Source organism: Urocampus carinirostris, chromosome 13, assembly GCF_059441175.1.
Source record: "Urocampus carinirostris isolate Australia breed hairy pipefish chromosome 13, RoL_Ucar_1.0, whole genome shotgun sequence".
Lineage (NCBI taxonomy): Eukaryota > Metazoa > Chordata > Actinopteri > Syngnathiformes > Syngnathidae > Urocampus > Urocampus carinirostris.
In genome coordinates this window covers 15,314,904-15,331,422 of record NC_142361.1, presented here as the reverse complement: position 1 = coordinate 15,331,422, position 16,519 = coordinate 15,314,904, and the positions used below count along the sequence as shown (strand labels likewise).

At 39.7% G+C, this 16,519-nt stretch overlaps 1 protein-coding gene across 3 annotated transcripts in view; it reads right to left on the bottom strand.

Moving 5' to 3' along the window:
• Positions 1–1,708: 1,708 nt before the first annotated feature.
• The window catches only part of LOC148353811 (atlastin-2-like), a 32,932-nt gene continuing 18,121 nt past the window's right edge, over positions 1,709–16,519 (bottom strand). For 2 of the 3 annotated variants that reach the window (XM_088350826.1, XM_088350827.1), the window contains exons 9-14: positions 10,768–10,906; positions 10,579–10,706; positions 10,077–10,133; positions 9,919–9,990; positions 6,667–7,098; positions 1,709–2,586 (exon numbers count right to left, since the gene is read on the bottom strand). In XM_088350826.1, coding sequence (XP_088206952.1) covers positions 2,407–2,586; positions 6,667–7,098; positions 9,919–9,990; positions 10,077–10,133; positions 10,579–10,706; positions 10,768–10,906 — 1,008 coding nt within the window. In that variant the 3' untranslated portion in view covers positions 1,709–2,406. Of the gene's footprint in view, positions 2,587–4,062; positions 4,296–6,666; positions 7,099–9,918; positions 9,991–10,076; positions 10,134–10,578; positions 10,707–10,767; positions 10,907–16,519 lie in introns of all 3 variants that reach the window. The other variant, XR_015852399.1, reaches the window with a different exon arrangement.

Genomic DNA, 16,519 nt, shown 5'->3' with positions numbered 1-16,519 from the left:
TTGTACAAAGAAGTTAAGAAAAAAAGGAAGTATAAAAGAAAATGGAAAAAAAACAGGTTTGTGGGTATCCCTTCAATCAGTATATTACCAACAATAATTTAATGCAGAAAATGAATGATTTTGAATAAGAAAATGTATTATTCTACTTAATTATATTTGCATGTATTTTTTCCTTCTACAAGTGAACGTCCAAGCTACTCAATTTTTGAACTTTTTTATAATAAACCTCATTCATGTCGAGCAACTCAGTGTCTCACAACAAAATGTCAATTAACAATATATATGATATAACGAAACACATGTACAATACAACATGTTAAACTACATAAATAAATACATTTGAAAAAAAAATATGGTGTAAGATTATTTTGTATTTTGTAAGGGAAAATACGGCAGTTTGTAAGGGCATGGAGGCGTGGAGGTTGACAGGTATGTGAAGGGCACAAGGACGCTTTACGCCCGAGCTCCAACTTGGTCTCAGGCCCGTTTCTCACTCTCTGTACAAATCCAATCCAGTTTCAAAATTTTCACAACAAAATACATTTTTGTCTCTGGTTTTACACATATAGGGTGCAAAAATAAATTGTAAAATATTGTATCGCGATTCAAACTTTGTGGTCATTTTTAAATGGATTGACCAATGATTGTTATAATGATGTGAGATATAATTTGTTTATATGATTGAGAGAAGCGTCCATAGTTATTTTGGGAATGGGTCTCTCATAAGCCTTCAGTTTTCAACCCGTCATTCCTCTTTTTTCAGGTTTATTTGTTCATGTGGTTGTTTGCTGCAACATGATTGAAAATAAAAAAAAACAAGAAGAATACAAAAAAATATACCGACAACAGCCAGGTGATAGATCAGGATTCTCCTAGTACTGGTATAAATGGAAACCAGTATGCTCTGATAAAAGTATGGGGAACAAAAACCCTAACCAAAAAAACAGGCTGTTCTTGCCCAAGACACCAGACAGGAAATGGTGCCTCGATGACGCAGGCGTTAAAAGGAACAGCGAACAAAAAAAACTTCCGGAGGGAGAAAATGGCCGACAATGAATGGTCTTGTAAATGATTTATTCAAGGTAAACACTTTCATTCAAAAATAAATTACCGTAAATGTGTTTTTAAAAAGGCGGACAGGCATCACACCTCCGCCTCAGTCAGCCAATCACATTATTTGGCGGATTTGTCTAAACACCCCAACAGACTTCGACAGCAGCAACACGACAAAAGACGAGTAAATCAAATCAAGCCTAACGAAAACATGCTCGTTTTCTATAAAATGTAAATATCCAACATGTCATGCAGGCTCCATGTTTAACACAAAACTGGCGCTTGAGGTGATTGATGAGGCTACTGGTAGCTTATTGGCTCCTGAGAATCAACATGACTGATAAAGGCCCAATTTGTGTTATGGATTACCGTTTTGTACACTCTTACGAAGAACTGCTTGAAAAATAACCTGCGATGTGTCCAAAAATAGCACGCGGCGGGTTTTAGTGAAAATTTTGCTTCGATTAACACAGAAGTAGCGAGCTTCAACCATTAAGCTAACCTGTGAAGCCTAGCTTGCGCAATGCTATTCTTAACCGGCCGTTACAATGCTAGAATACATTTTGTTAAATATTTTAGCTTGTATGCTAATGAACTTAAATAGTTCGTCAGGCAATGAGACTAGCAGCAAACTAGCACCAACAATAGAAGCTATGCCGTTGCTATAAATCAGTGTTTACACATTTGTGTTACTTTTGGGCCTAAAAAACCTTAGCCTACTTCCATTGTAACATAACGTTAAGCTGAACGTCAATTTTAGCCTAAAAACGTCAAGAGTGAGCTCATTTCTATTAGTAAAGGGTCAAAATTTGACAAGCCGGGGAACACGTAAAAGCATGTACATTAAAAAAGAATTTGCTTGCAAGATAAGAACTAGCTAAAGCCTTAAACCTGCTCACTTTTAGGAGGATGCATGATGTGAAAATGTCAGTGAGCGAATGAAGTGTGTTCTGTCCAGCGCGACATCCCCAGAGGCAGCATTTGTTGAAAATGCCTCTACGGCTAACTTAGCTTTTCTGAGTGTCATGCAGGATACGACGATAAAAAAAATTTGTGTTTCTGCTCAAAACTGGCCGGCCTTTACAGTTTCTATGAATGACAATGCCACAAGTTTACAGACACGTCTTGACATAGTGAATGTGGCAAATCTCAAATAGTTGCATTTGTCCTCCGTTTTGTCTCCTGTAGTAGGAGCACTTGTGCTTTCAAGGCAACACGTTGGCGTTCGTCGTTGAGGGTGATTTGGAAAAAAAAAAAATGTTTTTGGCAAAAGGCCACTCCAAGCTTTGGTGTTGATCTACTTGTCACAGTTCTAAGCGTATGACGAAGAGTAGTGAGGATGGGGCAAGTGCATCAGTGTGTCTTTAACTTGGCGTTCTGCTGCTGCTGATGTGAAGAGGACGAGGACAAGGCAGAGCTGCCGCTACCGCCGCTACTACCGGATCCGCTTTCGGTCAGGCTTGCTTTGAGAGAGTTGACCACAGTCTGCCGCACGTTGTCTTCCATGTAATGTTCGCTGAGTGGCTTGAGAACCTGAAATGGGAAGGACAGTACACCTGGTTAGCAACGCCCACTGGCAAATGTGGACGTGATGTGTCCACAAACACTAAAATCATAAAGGGAAAATATTAACACCAAAACAAGGCAAAATAATGGGTTTGAAATACATCAACACAATCACTCTTTGGGATGAATTTTCCTTTCTTCCAATATATAATTTCACGTTCTGTTGGCAGCATGAAAATAAGTAGTAAAAGGGACAGCGTTTACTATGTAGACTAGAGTTTCCCATTGAATTTTGTGGACAGTCTAGGCGGGTCCTGTACATTTAGAATTCAAACGCATCGATTTGGTGTATTTTTAGAGCAAAAACAAGAAACTAAAGCTATGATGAATGTGCACCCTATAAACTATTAAATCATAAATAGACTAGTTATGAAAGGCAAACAAGCCACACCCACAAAGCATGGTAAAGGAGAAAGGGGTTTAAAGGTAAAAAAAATGCTTGTCATTGAATTAGTCTAAAAATAACAAGTGATTTTTCAATGTTGGTGCTGTGCTAGTTTAAAGAATAGTATCAGCAAGTAATCAGACCAAATAACCGATAGGAGTTTCATTAAATATATATCGGTGGTTTTGGGAAACACTATTAATTATCAGTACCACTGCTTTTGAGATAGCAGCTATGACAGGATGCCAGTTCTTCTTGGATGGTTTACGAGAGGTTAACATAACGCGCAACTTACGAGATTAAGTTAGGGCTTGTGTCAACTAGATTGTCATGCTCTGAGCTCCTTTTTATAATTTCTTGAAATGGCAGCATCGCTTTTTAACGCTCAGTTGAAAACGTCGACAGTGCAACAAGGTGCTGAGCAGGTTTTCTGCGCGGAACGCTCGGCACTACACTTAGTTTTTGGTCGCCAAAAGTTACCAAAAAAAATGTACTTGGGAAAACTCGATGCTCGTCAATGTCACATTTCACCCGACTGGCTAATCACATTGCAGGCGGGGCGAGACAAACACCCAACAACTGACTGACCAAGAGATTCCTTCTGATTGAGCACAAATACAAACTATGCTATCTGCAATTATTTATAAAATGAGAAATCTCAACATTAGTTTGAAGAATGTTGCATTTTTATATATTCAAAAATTATTATATTTTAATAATACAAGTTGATGAGACTGGTGGGACCAATTAAACACAGGCGGCTCGCCAGAATCTTCCCATGTATGGGAAACACCGCTTTATTAATCTGATCAAACTGGAATCTATTTTTGTTGATTTTTCAGAATCAGATTTTCCTTGGATAAAGGCACCATTATGAAAAAGGGACATTCCGTTGGCTTTCCCTTTGACACCCCTGAATTAAAAAAACAGAACACGGTGGGGAAAACTAAACTCCTTGAACATGCACAATATCAACACCCCCAAATGTAAAAAACAAAACGGAATCCAACTGATAGTGTAAAAAAACCACAAGACACAGAAGAAAAGCGAATTGCAACCGTGAGATCCTGCCGTGTGCGAGGCCCCTGAATCCAACGTGTACACACGGCTAAAAGCGAGGACGCAACAACGTGCGGTATTAGCGCCTCTTCCTTTGGCGGTAGTTGTTGTTAGGAGGCGAAAGCGTCGGCGCCGAGCCGGACGCCGGCGCTCCCAACGCCAGGAAGGCGGTGGGCCACGCCATTGGCCACCTTGCGCCCTTTGTGACGCGCTTGCAAAGTTTGGAAAACACCTAAGAAGCACAGTGGGGAGGAAGAGCAGCAGTTACCCAGCAGACCCGCTACAACGGACCGAAAAGGATCCGTGGGGATGAAAAAAATAAAATCTGAGAAATGGAGGGTAAAGGTGCAGGGGAAAATGAAAGACAGGAAGTGAAGGCCAGATGAGGAAGAGGAACAGTCACCCAGCGGACCTGCTACGACAGTCCAAAAGAATCAACGGGGATGAAGAAGGGAAATAACTGGACGGTGGAAAAAAAATGACAGGAAGCGAAGGCCGGAAGATAAAGAGGCTGCAAAATGCTCAGATCTCAAAGGACGTACCCACTTTAGTTTCTAACGCAAAGATTTTGTACACTGCTTCAGGCTGCCAGACATTGGAACTCTTATTTTAGAACGTATAGAGAAATTTCAGATTTTAAAATGTTTTTCAGGTATCATTCAAGGGCAACATTCTTAAGTGGAAATTGGTTCTTAGACAAAAAGAAACTTCACACATAACCTGCTGTTACTTCAAGTGTCCAGCAGAAGGCACTAATAAACCATAATCATGGATGATCAACATCGTCAACACAAAAATGAGCATTTCTTGATTTTGCACGTGCAAGTATGTACCATTTGTAAAATATGCTTGAATAAACTCTTAATTTTCATCCTACTTGGAATTTGGGTTGGCATTTGAAATGTTATAGAAGCAAACCTCTTCTTACTTTCACCCTTTTCATGCTACACTAGCAAATATAAGCAAAAACCCCAGCGGGGACGTGCATGACGCCACTCTCCACCCTTCTCCCCGTTCAGACAAGAGATCATATGACACCAATTTTAAAATCACTGCATCGGCTCCTTGTGTGTTTCAGGATCAATTTTAGGGTGCTTTTACTCGTTTTAAAATGTCTCAATGGTCTTGGGCCATTCCTATCTGTCTGATTTGCTTTATTATATCAGCCATCGCGGTCTCTGAGGTCCTTTGCCAGCAGCTTGTTGACTGTTCCCAGGGTGAGGACCAAACCTACTGTGAAGCAACATTCAGCCACTTTGGTCATCTATGGAACAGTCTGCCGGAAAAAAATCAGGTCTGCAGGGACCCTTCCTATTTTTAAAAGGAGACTCAAGACCCACTTTTTAAATGTGCCTTTTAACTCAACGGCTGTATTTAGCTTAATTTTTTTAACATCTAATCTTTTACTGTATCATACTTTTACTTCCCTTTTTTTGTCTTATACTGCAGTTGTTTTTTGTTATGTTTTTATATATTTTTATATATTTTAGTGCTTCCTGTTTTGGAGGCCCACAACAGTAGGGTGCGCTTTAAGGGTTGAAATCCTAAGGCCATATTCTGCCATCCCTATCATTCTAGAGAACCTTCCCTCAGGTCCCTTTCTTCACATGGTTAGTCTTTGCCCTGCCACATTTTATATATATTACTGTTTATTTTGTTTTTATTGTATTTTAAGTCACGTCACGGCAATTTGTATAGCTCTCAATCACAAGAAGTCTCAAAGGGTTGTACAGAGAACAGACTATAACAGACTTTTACTTTATTATTTTAACCATTGTGTACGTCAGTATTACGTGTTTAGGGTTGTTGGCTGGGGATAAAGGAGGGGATTTTATTGTCTTATTGTACACGGCATGTCTTTATACAGCTGTTTGCATGGCAATTTATCGCCTGTAAAATGCTTTACAAATATATTTGATTTAAATTCTCCTATCTAACGTGTTCCGTCCCAAACAACTTCTCTAAAGTTGGAGTGAGCAATTCGGGGAAAAAACACTGGACTGTGTGTACTGTAAGATCAAACATCCAGTTAGATCCACTATTTCTGTTTGTCCCTCACCCCCCTCATCACTCCCCTCCGGAGGAAGCAGAGCCTATTTACAACAAAGACAGTTAAAACATGTTCTTTGTTCCTTTATCTCTTTGTTTCATTATCCTCACTGTAAAATGTGGTACTGGAGTCGTCCAATTTTGTTGTTACAATATATCCCATGTTGTAACAATGACAGTAAAGGCATATTCTATTCTTCTATTCTATTCTATTCTATTCTAAAAAGAAAGACAGAGAGGCTACAGTGGAAAGAAACTTATAAGGGCTCTTGTTACTCAGTTGGGGATTGTCAACACATGCTTAATAGAGAAAATATTCTACTTTCAACTTTTAAAAGGCACTTCAAACAATGCACCCCACCTTAATACAAGTCCTGTGAAAAAGTCAGCCAAACCCTAGTGTAGTTCACGTTTTACTTTAAGATGAACAAGCAATGTTGTATTTTAGAAAGCAAGTACGCCCAAGAGAAAAAAAAAAGGTGAAATGCATGAAATCAATATTCCTTTGCACATGCAATAAACTGTGTCAAAGCAAACTGTATGAACAAACTGACCTGTTCCCACAGCGTTTCAGCCACCAGGTCTATGGCGGTTCCCACTTCGCGGAACTCTCCCGAGTACTTGACATAGGCCCAAGTGCAGAGCGAAATGAGCGCCAGCCCCATCAACAAGTTGGCCAGCGCCGCTAGCGTGCTCAGACCCACAAAGCCGGTCAGGCCCGACACAATGTAGGCCACAAACATGACGGCAAAGAGCGTGGCGGGTGTGCGTGCAGCGTAGAAGATGTTTTTGCCGTCATTGTGTTTGCAAAAGTTGCCGAAGGTCTCATCCAGCTCCGCCTCCAACTGGTTCTGGTAGCGTTGGCAGAACTCATCGCCGCCCATTTTCTTCACCGAGCGGAAGTAGCGCACGGAATGCTCGCGGAATTCATCGTGGCAGCGCTCCAAATCAGCCGGAGCGATGTACGGCTTGTCACCGCCACACACCTGAATTGACATAGAAACATAGGCTGAGCATGGTTATTTACTATCGACGCTTGGTTTTTAGTCGACTCCAAAATCAATGTGATGCCGTATACAATAGGGCTGCAACGATTATTGACATGGTTGGCAAAAAAAAAAACCAAAAAACAATAAAAGTAGTCGACTACAGTCGCCAGACACGTTTTTCTCAACAGTGCGAGTCATCTTACATGATCATAATCTCAGTCTCTTACTGGGTTCGTGCACCATTTTTCTGTCCAAATTCAAGCAATTTCATTGACCTTCAAAGCAAATCTTCCAATTTCTCCAGAACTAATTAAAGATAAAACAACTATAGCTGCCTTTTACATGTGCGCTTTTTATTCTTGCGCAATAATCAAGACCTGGGATTTTTACATCTTGAGTAAATCACAAAAGAACAATCTCTCCCCATTCAGGTCTTGGGTCAAATGTAATGTAATATGTAGCTTACATTTTCAGTTGCAGGAAGTTCCACTGAGAAATGCTACCTTCATTTTTTAATGGCCCATAATAAATGTTCATAATTGATATGTAATCCTTGCACATTTCACACGCTGCACCTGCCCCGTAGAGGAAAAAGCCACTTTATAGGACAATGCTGTACAAACTAATGCCAGGTGCCGTTAATCCAGAGGGAAGAAATGCAATGGCAAAGCAAAACCACCAGAAAGCAGGGTCAACCTGATTTTTAGAATTAGAATTGTCTTTGTTGTTATTGATAAACGTTGTGAAACAGTGTATGCAACAAGATTAGACATGGCACTCTCCGGTAGAACGGAGTAAAGACTTCAAAAAGAAAAGAGATAAGACTATCAAGATTAATAGGCAAGAAAGAAAACAATTTCACCGCAGTGCTTTGAAAATGGGTCTAAGTTATAATAATGCAATGAAAAAAATGAGCATGTTGTAACAATAGTGCATTGAAAATAAGTGCAATAACATTTAACAGCAGCAAGATAATTTAAAAGGTGTATTTTTCGCATTTTAATCAGACTTGATGAGAAACATGGCAACATATTCACCCAAAGTTTTGAGTCCATGATAACACAAGATTAAATTTAAGAATTTGAAGCACTCGTACACTCATGTGCATGTATCACAAGCGGTAACCTACAGAAATGACGGCGTCAACATCAAGTTACACTTACCAAAACTTCTTAAGTTTGGGGGCCTTTTAGCCTGGATAAAAAGCAGACCTTGCGTGTCAGGTCATTACCTCTGTGATGCAGGAACATTCAGTTGGTACGATTCAAATAACATTCAAGCTAATTCGGTTTTGATGACATGCACCAAATTTCATACAAGTATATTTCCCATAAAAAAAGACTAAGAGTTATGCCAGAGAGCACCTGACAAACATATTTGGAATTAAATGTATCTAGTTCGAAGAACCAAAGTCAGTTGTTAAAACTTTAAAAACAACAAACGACAGTTGTTAAAACCGTTCCTACTTTAATAGTCTGCGACTTATCAACTATTAAATTAGTCATTAGTTGCAGCCCTAGACTACAACTTACTACTTTATTTCATGTTTTTAACCACGTGGCTTATACAAAGATGCAGCGATTCTGCGGATTTATCTTCCATCACTAGCGGCGCGCCTACTATTTAAAAAATAATAGCAAGAAATAAAAATCAATAAATAAATCAATGCAAAGATGAACGCAATCTTTTGTCCAACATGGAAATCACCAGCTGTTAATATTTTAATCGTTACTCCATTGTGGATCGTACACAAACGGGCTCCTATGAGGCAAATTTTAAGTTTATGTGTACAGTTTTTTTTCTGGATGTGTTTCACTTTAAGCAGAATTGCTGTAGTCTGACTTATGACTTACTTGCAACATGGGCAGTCTGGTGTGCACTGATGGGGAAACAAAGAAAATTATTTCCCTGTCCATTAAGCTTGCCATTTTGCCAAGACTGAAGTTTGACCCACTTTCTACATTTCTGCAATCTAACACGTGACTGAATTTGCAAGCTCACATTTTGTTTGGACCTTAAGTGTTTGGGCCTTTAATCTGACTGATGAGTTTCACAATTTGGTAAAAACAGACCAAAAGATCAAAATAAAGCGAAAGGCCTACAAATGTATCTTCAATCAGACTATTAAAAAAGTTACATTGCCTAAATGAAACCATTTTGTTTTAGGTTCTCATTAATGGTGGGTAAATTTAGAAACCTATTGGTTCCATACGCACTCCAATACAAATACGATTTTGCAAGACGGGTACAGTAGAAAAATATGAGTAGGGCTTTAGTGCTCAATTCTGTCAAACACATTCAGTAATTGACAAAGTACAAATATTTGTGTATCTTAAATAAACAAGGAAATATGTCTAAGGAGGTGTCCTGATTGCAAATATTTTCTACAAGTAGTGTCCAAACTGTTTCTAAGGCCACATGCAGAATGAACACATTTTTTGGAAAATAAGTTTTCCTAATGGTGAAACAAACCGAATTTGAGGGTGTCATTAGCACTGTTGACAGCAAGTTCATTTGTTGGTTCACCCGCACGCAGCAAGGTCCACTACTGCTGCTTTTAGTAATCCCACAAATCTGCATTGCTGATGCCTGTGTGGACTCTCTGCATAGCTTGTGGTTATTTGAAGCAATGCTTTCTCATTATGTGCCAACAAAAGAAGGTGCCTCCTGCTTTCCTTTTGATGCGACTCACGCCGGTGGCTAATAACTAGTCTGGCGTCCTTTTAAGCGCTGGGAAACCAATTGGATCTACCCAATATCGTATTAAGGAATTTTGAAACCATCCATAGTTAATTTACATAAAATTGCTCTTCTTACATGCTCCATGTTCTTGCTATACATGTCTTTGGCTCCTGCTACAGCAGTCAGGTTATTGGCTTCAGCTGTTGCCTGAGAAAGGGTAAACAAACATTGATATTTGTAATATTTATGACGCAACATATTAGGGGATAGGTTAAAAAAAATGCACAGCAAACCTGCAGCATGGACTTTGGATGAGGCAGCTCTTCTCCTTGATAGATCTTGATGTACGCCTAAAGGAGATCAAGAGCTCATATCAGTAAAGAGGACTCCAGGTCACGGCACCCCTTCCTTGGGATTTTTTCACGTTACAATTTAGAGTAAAAATGTTGAACTTCTCTTAACAGCATTTTAACCCACCATACACAATCAACAAATTATTTTGAAAGGCCAAAAAATTTCGACCTTAATACATTATTGTGATAACAATTTTAGTCGTACCGCCCAGTCCTATATTTCTATTTATTTATTTTTCATTTTCCAATCAAAAAAACATTACCTTAGTACCAGAGTTTTTTTATGCCCCGCCATACAACAATTTTACCTTTCAGGCCGCACCTCAGAATGGATTATAGTCATATCCCAGGGGTCTACTGAGACTGAAGGCTAGACATTTCAGTCTTACAATATATATATATATATATATATATATATATATATTTTTTTTTAAGGGCGTACCTTAAAGTATTCCACGAGGTCTCGACAAGTGACTTTGCTGCCGCCGATCTCCTTCACCACCAGTCTTTCGGGGTCCAGGAGGAGTGGCACCAAGCGTGACAGTTCCCGTTTAAAATCCCCATCAATGTCTGAAACACGCGAGATGCTGATAAGAGTCCCACAACGTTGCAAGCATTTGACTGACTTTACCTCTTAGTCTGCCATCAAACATAGGGTTGGTGGACACTTTGAGGCCCGGGTGAGGCAGCAGGAAGCAGCCGATGTTGGAGAAACACGAGTGGATGTGCTTACGGACGTTTTGAAGCTCTTCGTGCTGGTTCTGCTTCACCTGTGAGAGTGGACAGTCACATTTGTCACATTGTATCGTTATAGTATTTTACAATAAATGCCTATTGGGCCATATTTATACATCTTTCAAAGTCCACAAATGACAAAACTGTTTAAAACTAGTGATCTTGGGCAATTGTATGCAGAGTGTATGAAGCAATGAAATGTCCTTCACAATCGGTCGGGCCAAAAAAAGGTACATGTTAAACACTGTTCAGTATTTCTGGTGTTAGTGTGAGCTCAACTTAAATGTGAGAGATTGAAACACAAATTAAAATCGTTGGTAGCTGTTTTAAGTTTGAGCAACATGTCTTTCAGCACAATAATAAGGTAAGAAGCACCTGAAAATCTAATGCATTTACCTGATTTAAAATAAGTCTAGCTTCTTTATTTTGTTCAATATTTTCTTTTTTGGAGTCGTGGCACTGTGCTACCACTTACAGGTCACTCTGGGTACTATGTCTGGCAGCTAGGTAAAGGAAGAGAGCTCAGGCTTGGAGCTAAAATTTGGTGTGGTTTGAACCACAGCCTAAAAAAACACACACACATGGGGTTTTGCCATGTTGTATGACTTCTCTCATGTCTTAGAACAGGGATGTCAAACTCAATTGCACAAGGGGCCAAAATTCAAAACACACTTAAGGTCGCGAGCCAACCAGGATAAACATTTATTGAACACACTTAAACTGAATGTTTTTGGAACATAAATATGAATAAAAACAGACAAGAATATTAAATTTAAACCTTGAATCACTTATACAGTATTTATTATTTTGCTGTAAATAAAAATATCTTGTTAAATTATACAACTTAGAACTTAACTTAAACAACATTAAAATAAAATTCAATTTCATTTGCTCCAATGTCAATGTATATATTAAAAAAAAACTTAAATATCCCAAAAGATATTGCTCTCCTTAATATATCTGTCAAAAGTAGAAATATGAAAATGCTACACAAATTATTTTGTAAAAACGTCACAACATTCTGAGAACAGGGAGCCTGATGTGCTTACTTTTGGCGCAGACGGAGTAGGGCGAGAGATGGGAGGGAGTGCTTGCATTTTTTGCATAGTTCCACCCATGCCTCCCACTCAGCCAATCAAATAACCAAGTTTTCTTCCGGTGTTTTGGCGTATTTACAATTTGTTCCGTGGATTCATCTGAACACTGAACACAGATTATATAGTGAGCTTTTATATAAAGGATTCTTCTAGCGTTGTACAGCCAAAACAAGTTTTTTTTGTGTGACACCTTGACTGTAAATTGTAGTGACAACGTGCCCTATATATTCTGAAAAGTACTGCTTCGTAATTCAGCTTTGGTTTGTCTGTGCGTGTATCTGAACAGGATCAATGGCTCACGTTTTGAACAAGATGGAGAAAATTTGCATGCAATTAAATTTGTTTCTGAGCCATAGGTACTCATAGAAAGAGCCATGGGTTCCCGACCCATGGTATATAGCAGACATGGGGACTTGAGACTTAGTGACTTGGACTCGAGTCGACTCGAGTCGCTGTTTTTATGACTTGTGACTTGACTTGGACTTGGCAATCTAAGACTCGGGACTTGACTTGACTTGAGCCACGATGACTTGAATGACTTGCGTGTTCATATATATATATATATTTCATTATTTAAATAATGTTGACAATTACAGTACGGGATGCGGGCTGAGAAACGCTCTCATGTCACGCCCACTCTGCCCATGCGCCACACACCTCCACGGCAACCACCTGAAGTCAGCATGTCTGCTCCGAGGGTAGTAACTTTTGGCTTCAAAAACTTCTGTGAAGAAGGTAAACGGCGAACAGCGCAGTGCAAATTTTGCAACGGGAAAATTTCGGACAGCCAGACCACCACCTCAAATTTCATCCGACATTTGAAGAGCCATTCTGCCCAGTAAGTGTTTGTCAGTGTTAATATCTGTTTGTCAATGTGTTAATATCTGGTGAGTTGGATGTTGGCTAATGTCTGTGAATATTGTCATTCACCCAGGTCATTTTATCCATACAGTTTAGTTGTAGGCAACTGGACTTCTAATTTGAGCTTGAGGAACTTCCATGAGGAACATCTACAGCTCAATCTCTAAAAAGTCCAGTTGCTTACTCTTTGGTTGTTAGCTAAGAGTGAGCGGCAGGGCGATTTAGCCGCTGCACAGGGGGGTTTCAGTTTATCATTGTGACATTCTTATGCAGAGACGAGAGGTTATCGTAACCTGCGTCAATGATGCTTCATTCATTTACTTTTATAAACATTGCAGTATGTTTGAGTAAAACGAATGCATTTGTGCTCATAGTGCCTCGTCTATCCTACAACGGGTAACGCAAAAGACAAGCCAGGCATATTGAGCTAGGAGCTACGGATAAACGGGCTGTCTAATTGAGAAAATAGGGTAGGCTAAGCGGTGAAGTTGAGAAGGACACGTGCACTGTACATGATCAAAAATCAGGGATGTGATTTGACCAAAGTGAAATTATCTGAAAATTAGGCGGGGGTCTGGGGGCCGCGGGCACCCAGCTAGGTCCAGGGCAGTGCCCTGGTGGGGGGAGAAGTGGGGCGAAGCCCCCCGGAGGTCATGGGTTTTCCGTGTTTTTAAGTACTTTCAATGCACTCAGATGACAAAGAAATAGACAAAACAACAGCATACATTTTCAATGTATTTTGAACTATCCCATATAAAATTACAGTTTAAGTCAACTCAAAATCAGTCACATTAAAAAACATTGGACTGCCTTTGCTATTAAAAACTATCACTGAGAATATCATCATATCTAACTCATGTGATTACTAAGTTAACACATAAATCATGTTGAAGAGTTCAAATTTCATGAACAAATAATTGTATCATGACCAAATGAAAAGTAACTCATATTAGAACATACCATAAATGTCTTTGTTATAGAAGAAGATGTTATCTATAAATGAAAGTACTGTAGTGGGTTGTACATAATTCACCCACGGAACCATTGTTTAGTTAGCGAGTTCCTAGGGGGACTCTTAATTCGGCCGGTTCTAGCCACTCTCGTGTTTGTTTTGTTATCGCCAGTTTAAATGTCATTAAAGCAGCTTTCGTTGGCACCTTTGTTTGACACTCCGCTTACGACTCCCGTCTCTGCTCGCTACATTGGATCACGTCGGGGTCACCAACATTTGTAGATAATTCCTTCTCTAACCAGTCCGATCGAAACTTGTTTTTTTACGATCTTAGCAATTTCTTTAACTCGCGGAGCATCTTTGCGTTCGATCTCGGACATCTTTCTTTAAACACTCGGCAAAAACGTGTGAGAAATGAACAATGGCATACTCCTACGCCTTTATAAGGAGCGCGTTTATTGGTCAACACGGAGACTTCAACCAATCGCAAGTACGTTTCATTTCAGTTACGGAAACACTAAAATGGAACGCTGTCGAGACGAAATCGTTTTTTTTACCATTTAAAAGAATCGGAAATTTTAAAATTTTATTTTTGGAGCGAAAGCGGAATTCCGCGAATTAGCGGAAAAATCACATCCCTGAAAAATGTGTCTTTGCCTTAATGTTATAGTCTCAATCTGCATATAATTTGGAAGTGTTGGCAAAAGGGCACCTTCCACGATTGGGGAGAGTGTGGGGTTGGCGGCAGCTGCAGGGGGATCCGCTCTTTTTCACAGGCATGCTGATCGTACATAGTCAAGTCAAAGTCAGTTTTATTTGCCAGTTCCTTCAAATGTACTTGACATAAAACGGAATCGAAATTACGTTCCACACTGTCCTATGCGTAGACATTGACAACAATAAAGTGCAATAAAAGTGCAACAATAAAGCCTGGCTATCGCGACTATTAATAAACTGTGATAAACGTGTGATAAACTCATCACACGAGTTTAGTCTGGCCAACCATCCGAGAGGCTGCGTTGATCAAATGCCTCTGTGTACTACTGGACTATGCTACAACCAATCAGACTACAACGTCATCACGCTAAAACCGCCTCAATCGTGCAGGCTAGATCAAAAGTTATGCCAGTAGTCTCCAAATCAAATAGTGACAATAATGTTAATCCAATCTTATAATTAAGACCACTAAGTCGACAATTATGGAAGTTTTTTTTGTAGTTTTTTTTTAGTAACTTTTTAGTATAAAAATAAATATTAGCTCATTATTTTCTTTAAAAATTTTGATTTCATGGTTGGAAATGTTAAATAAATTGTTTTATTTATTAACTATCACATGGTTAAGATATACCAGCTTTATGAGCATAAAAAAGTAAAAAAATGTGGTAAAAGCTTCAGTTACAGTTGATTTGATATTAAGTAATATCATCCAGAAGATAGATAAAAAAAAATACAGAAAGTTTCAAACAACTGTTTTTTTAACCATATGTCATGATTTCATGTCTGCCCAACCATACAGGACATCTCATTCTTGTTTTTGCATCTGCTTCACAGATATGCAGAGTATGAAAGGACAAGAAACGCCTGCACTGATACTACACAGCCTGCAATATCACAGTTCATCCAGTCTCGTCCTCTGGAAGCATATTCAGCAAATCATCCCAAACAGAAGTCCATAACCAATGCTATTGTTACAGATCTTGTGATTGGATGTAGCATGCCCCTTTCAATGACGGAAAATAAACATTTCAGGCACTTCATGTCTGTGGTCGACTCCAAATACCAGCCTATCTGCCGCAGAACAATAACTTCAACAATAGAATCACTTGTTGCAGACATGCAAGAAAAGATCAAAGTGATTCTTGCTGGTGTAGACCATGTGTCGGTTACCATAGACATTTGGTCAGATAGGAGGATGCGCGGCTTTTTGGGAGTCACTGGCCATGTCTTAACAACCTCAGAAGGAGTCATGCTGAAGTCATACCTGCTGGCATGCAGCAGATTCAAGGGATCTCACACAGGAGAGCGCATTGCTGAAGCCTTTGATTCCCTGTGTGAGGATTATGGCATTCGGAAAAAACTCGACTTCATAATCTGTGATAATGCTGCGAATATGAAGCGAGCATTTTCAGTCTGTTTTCCGAAGGATCAAGATGACGAAGTAACCGATGATGACAATCTGGATGATGAAGAATTGTGGGAAGACCTCTCCAGAGGTGACTGGGAGACTGTGGACCGCACAATCAACAGAGGAAGCCCTAAACGTCAGCAATGCTTTGCGCATACTCTGCAGTTAGCTGTTGGTGATGGTCTCAAGGATGCACGGATCATGAACAGTTCCTTTGCAAAATGCTCCAAGCTTAGCTCTCTCTTGCATACATCCAGCACCTTTAAAGATGCGTTTGAGGAGAAGTTTGATCAGCGAGGGATACCCGCTGCTGTAAACACACGGTGGAATTCAACTTTCCGACAAGTCAAGGCAGTGCTCTCATTCAGTCACCAGGACTTGTGCAGTGTTGTTCAGAACACGGGACACAGTGAGCTGGTCTTCTCAATTAGGGAGTGGAACTTGATGAAGGAACTTTGTGATGTGCTACAGCCATTTGCAGAGGCCACTGATCTTACTCAGGGAGAGAAGATTGTGACGATTAGCTCTGTCCTCCCCTGTGTATTGTCTCTTAACCACCACTTGGAAAGACTCAAGCCGCAAGTGCGCTTCCTGGGAAGCATGATCCATAGCC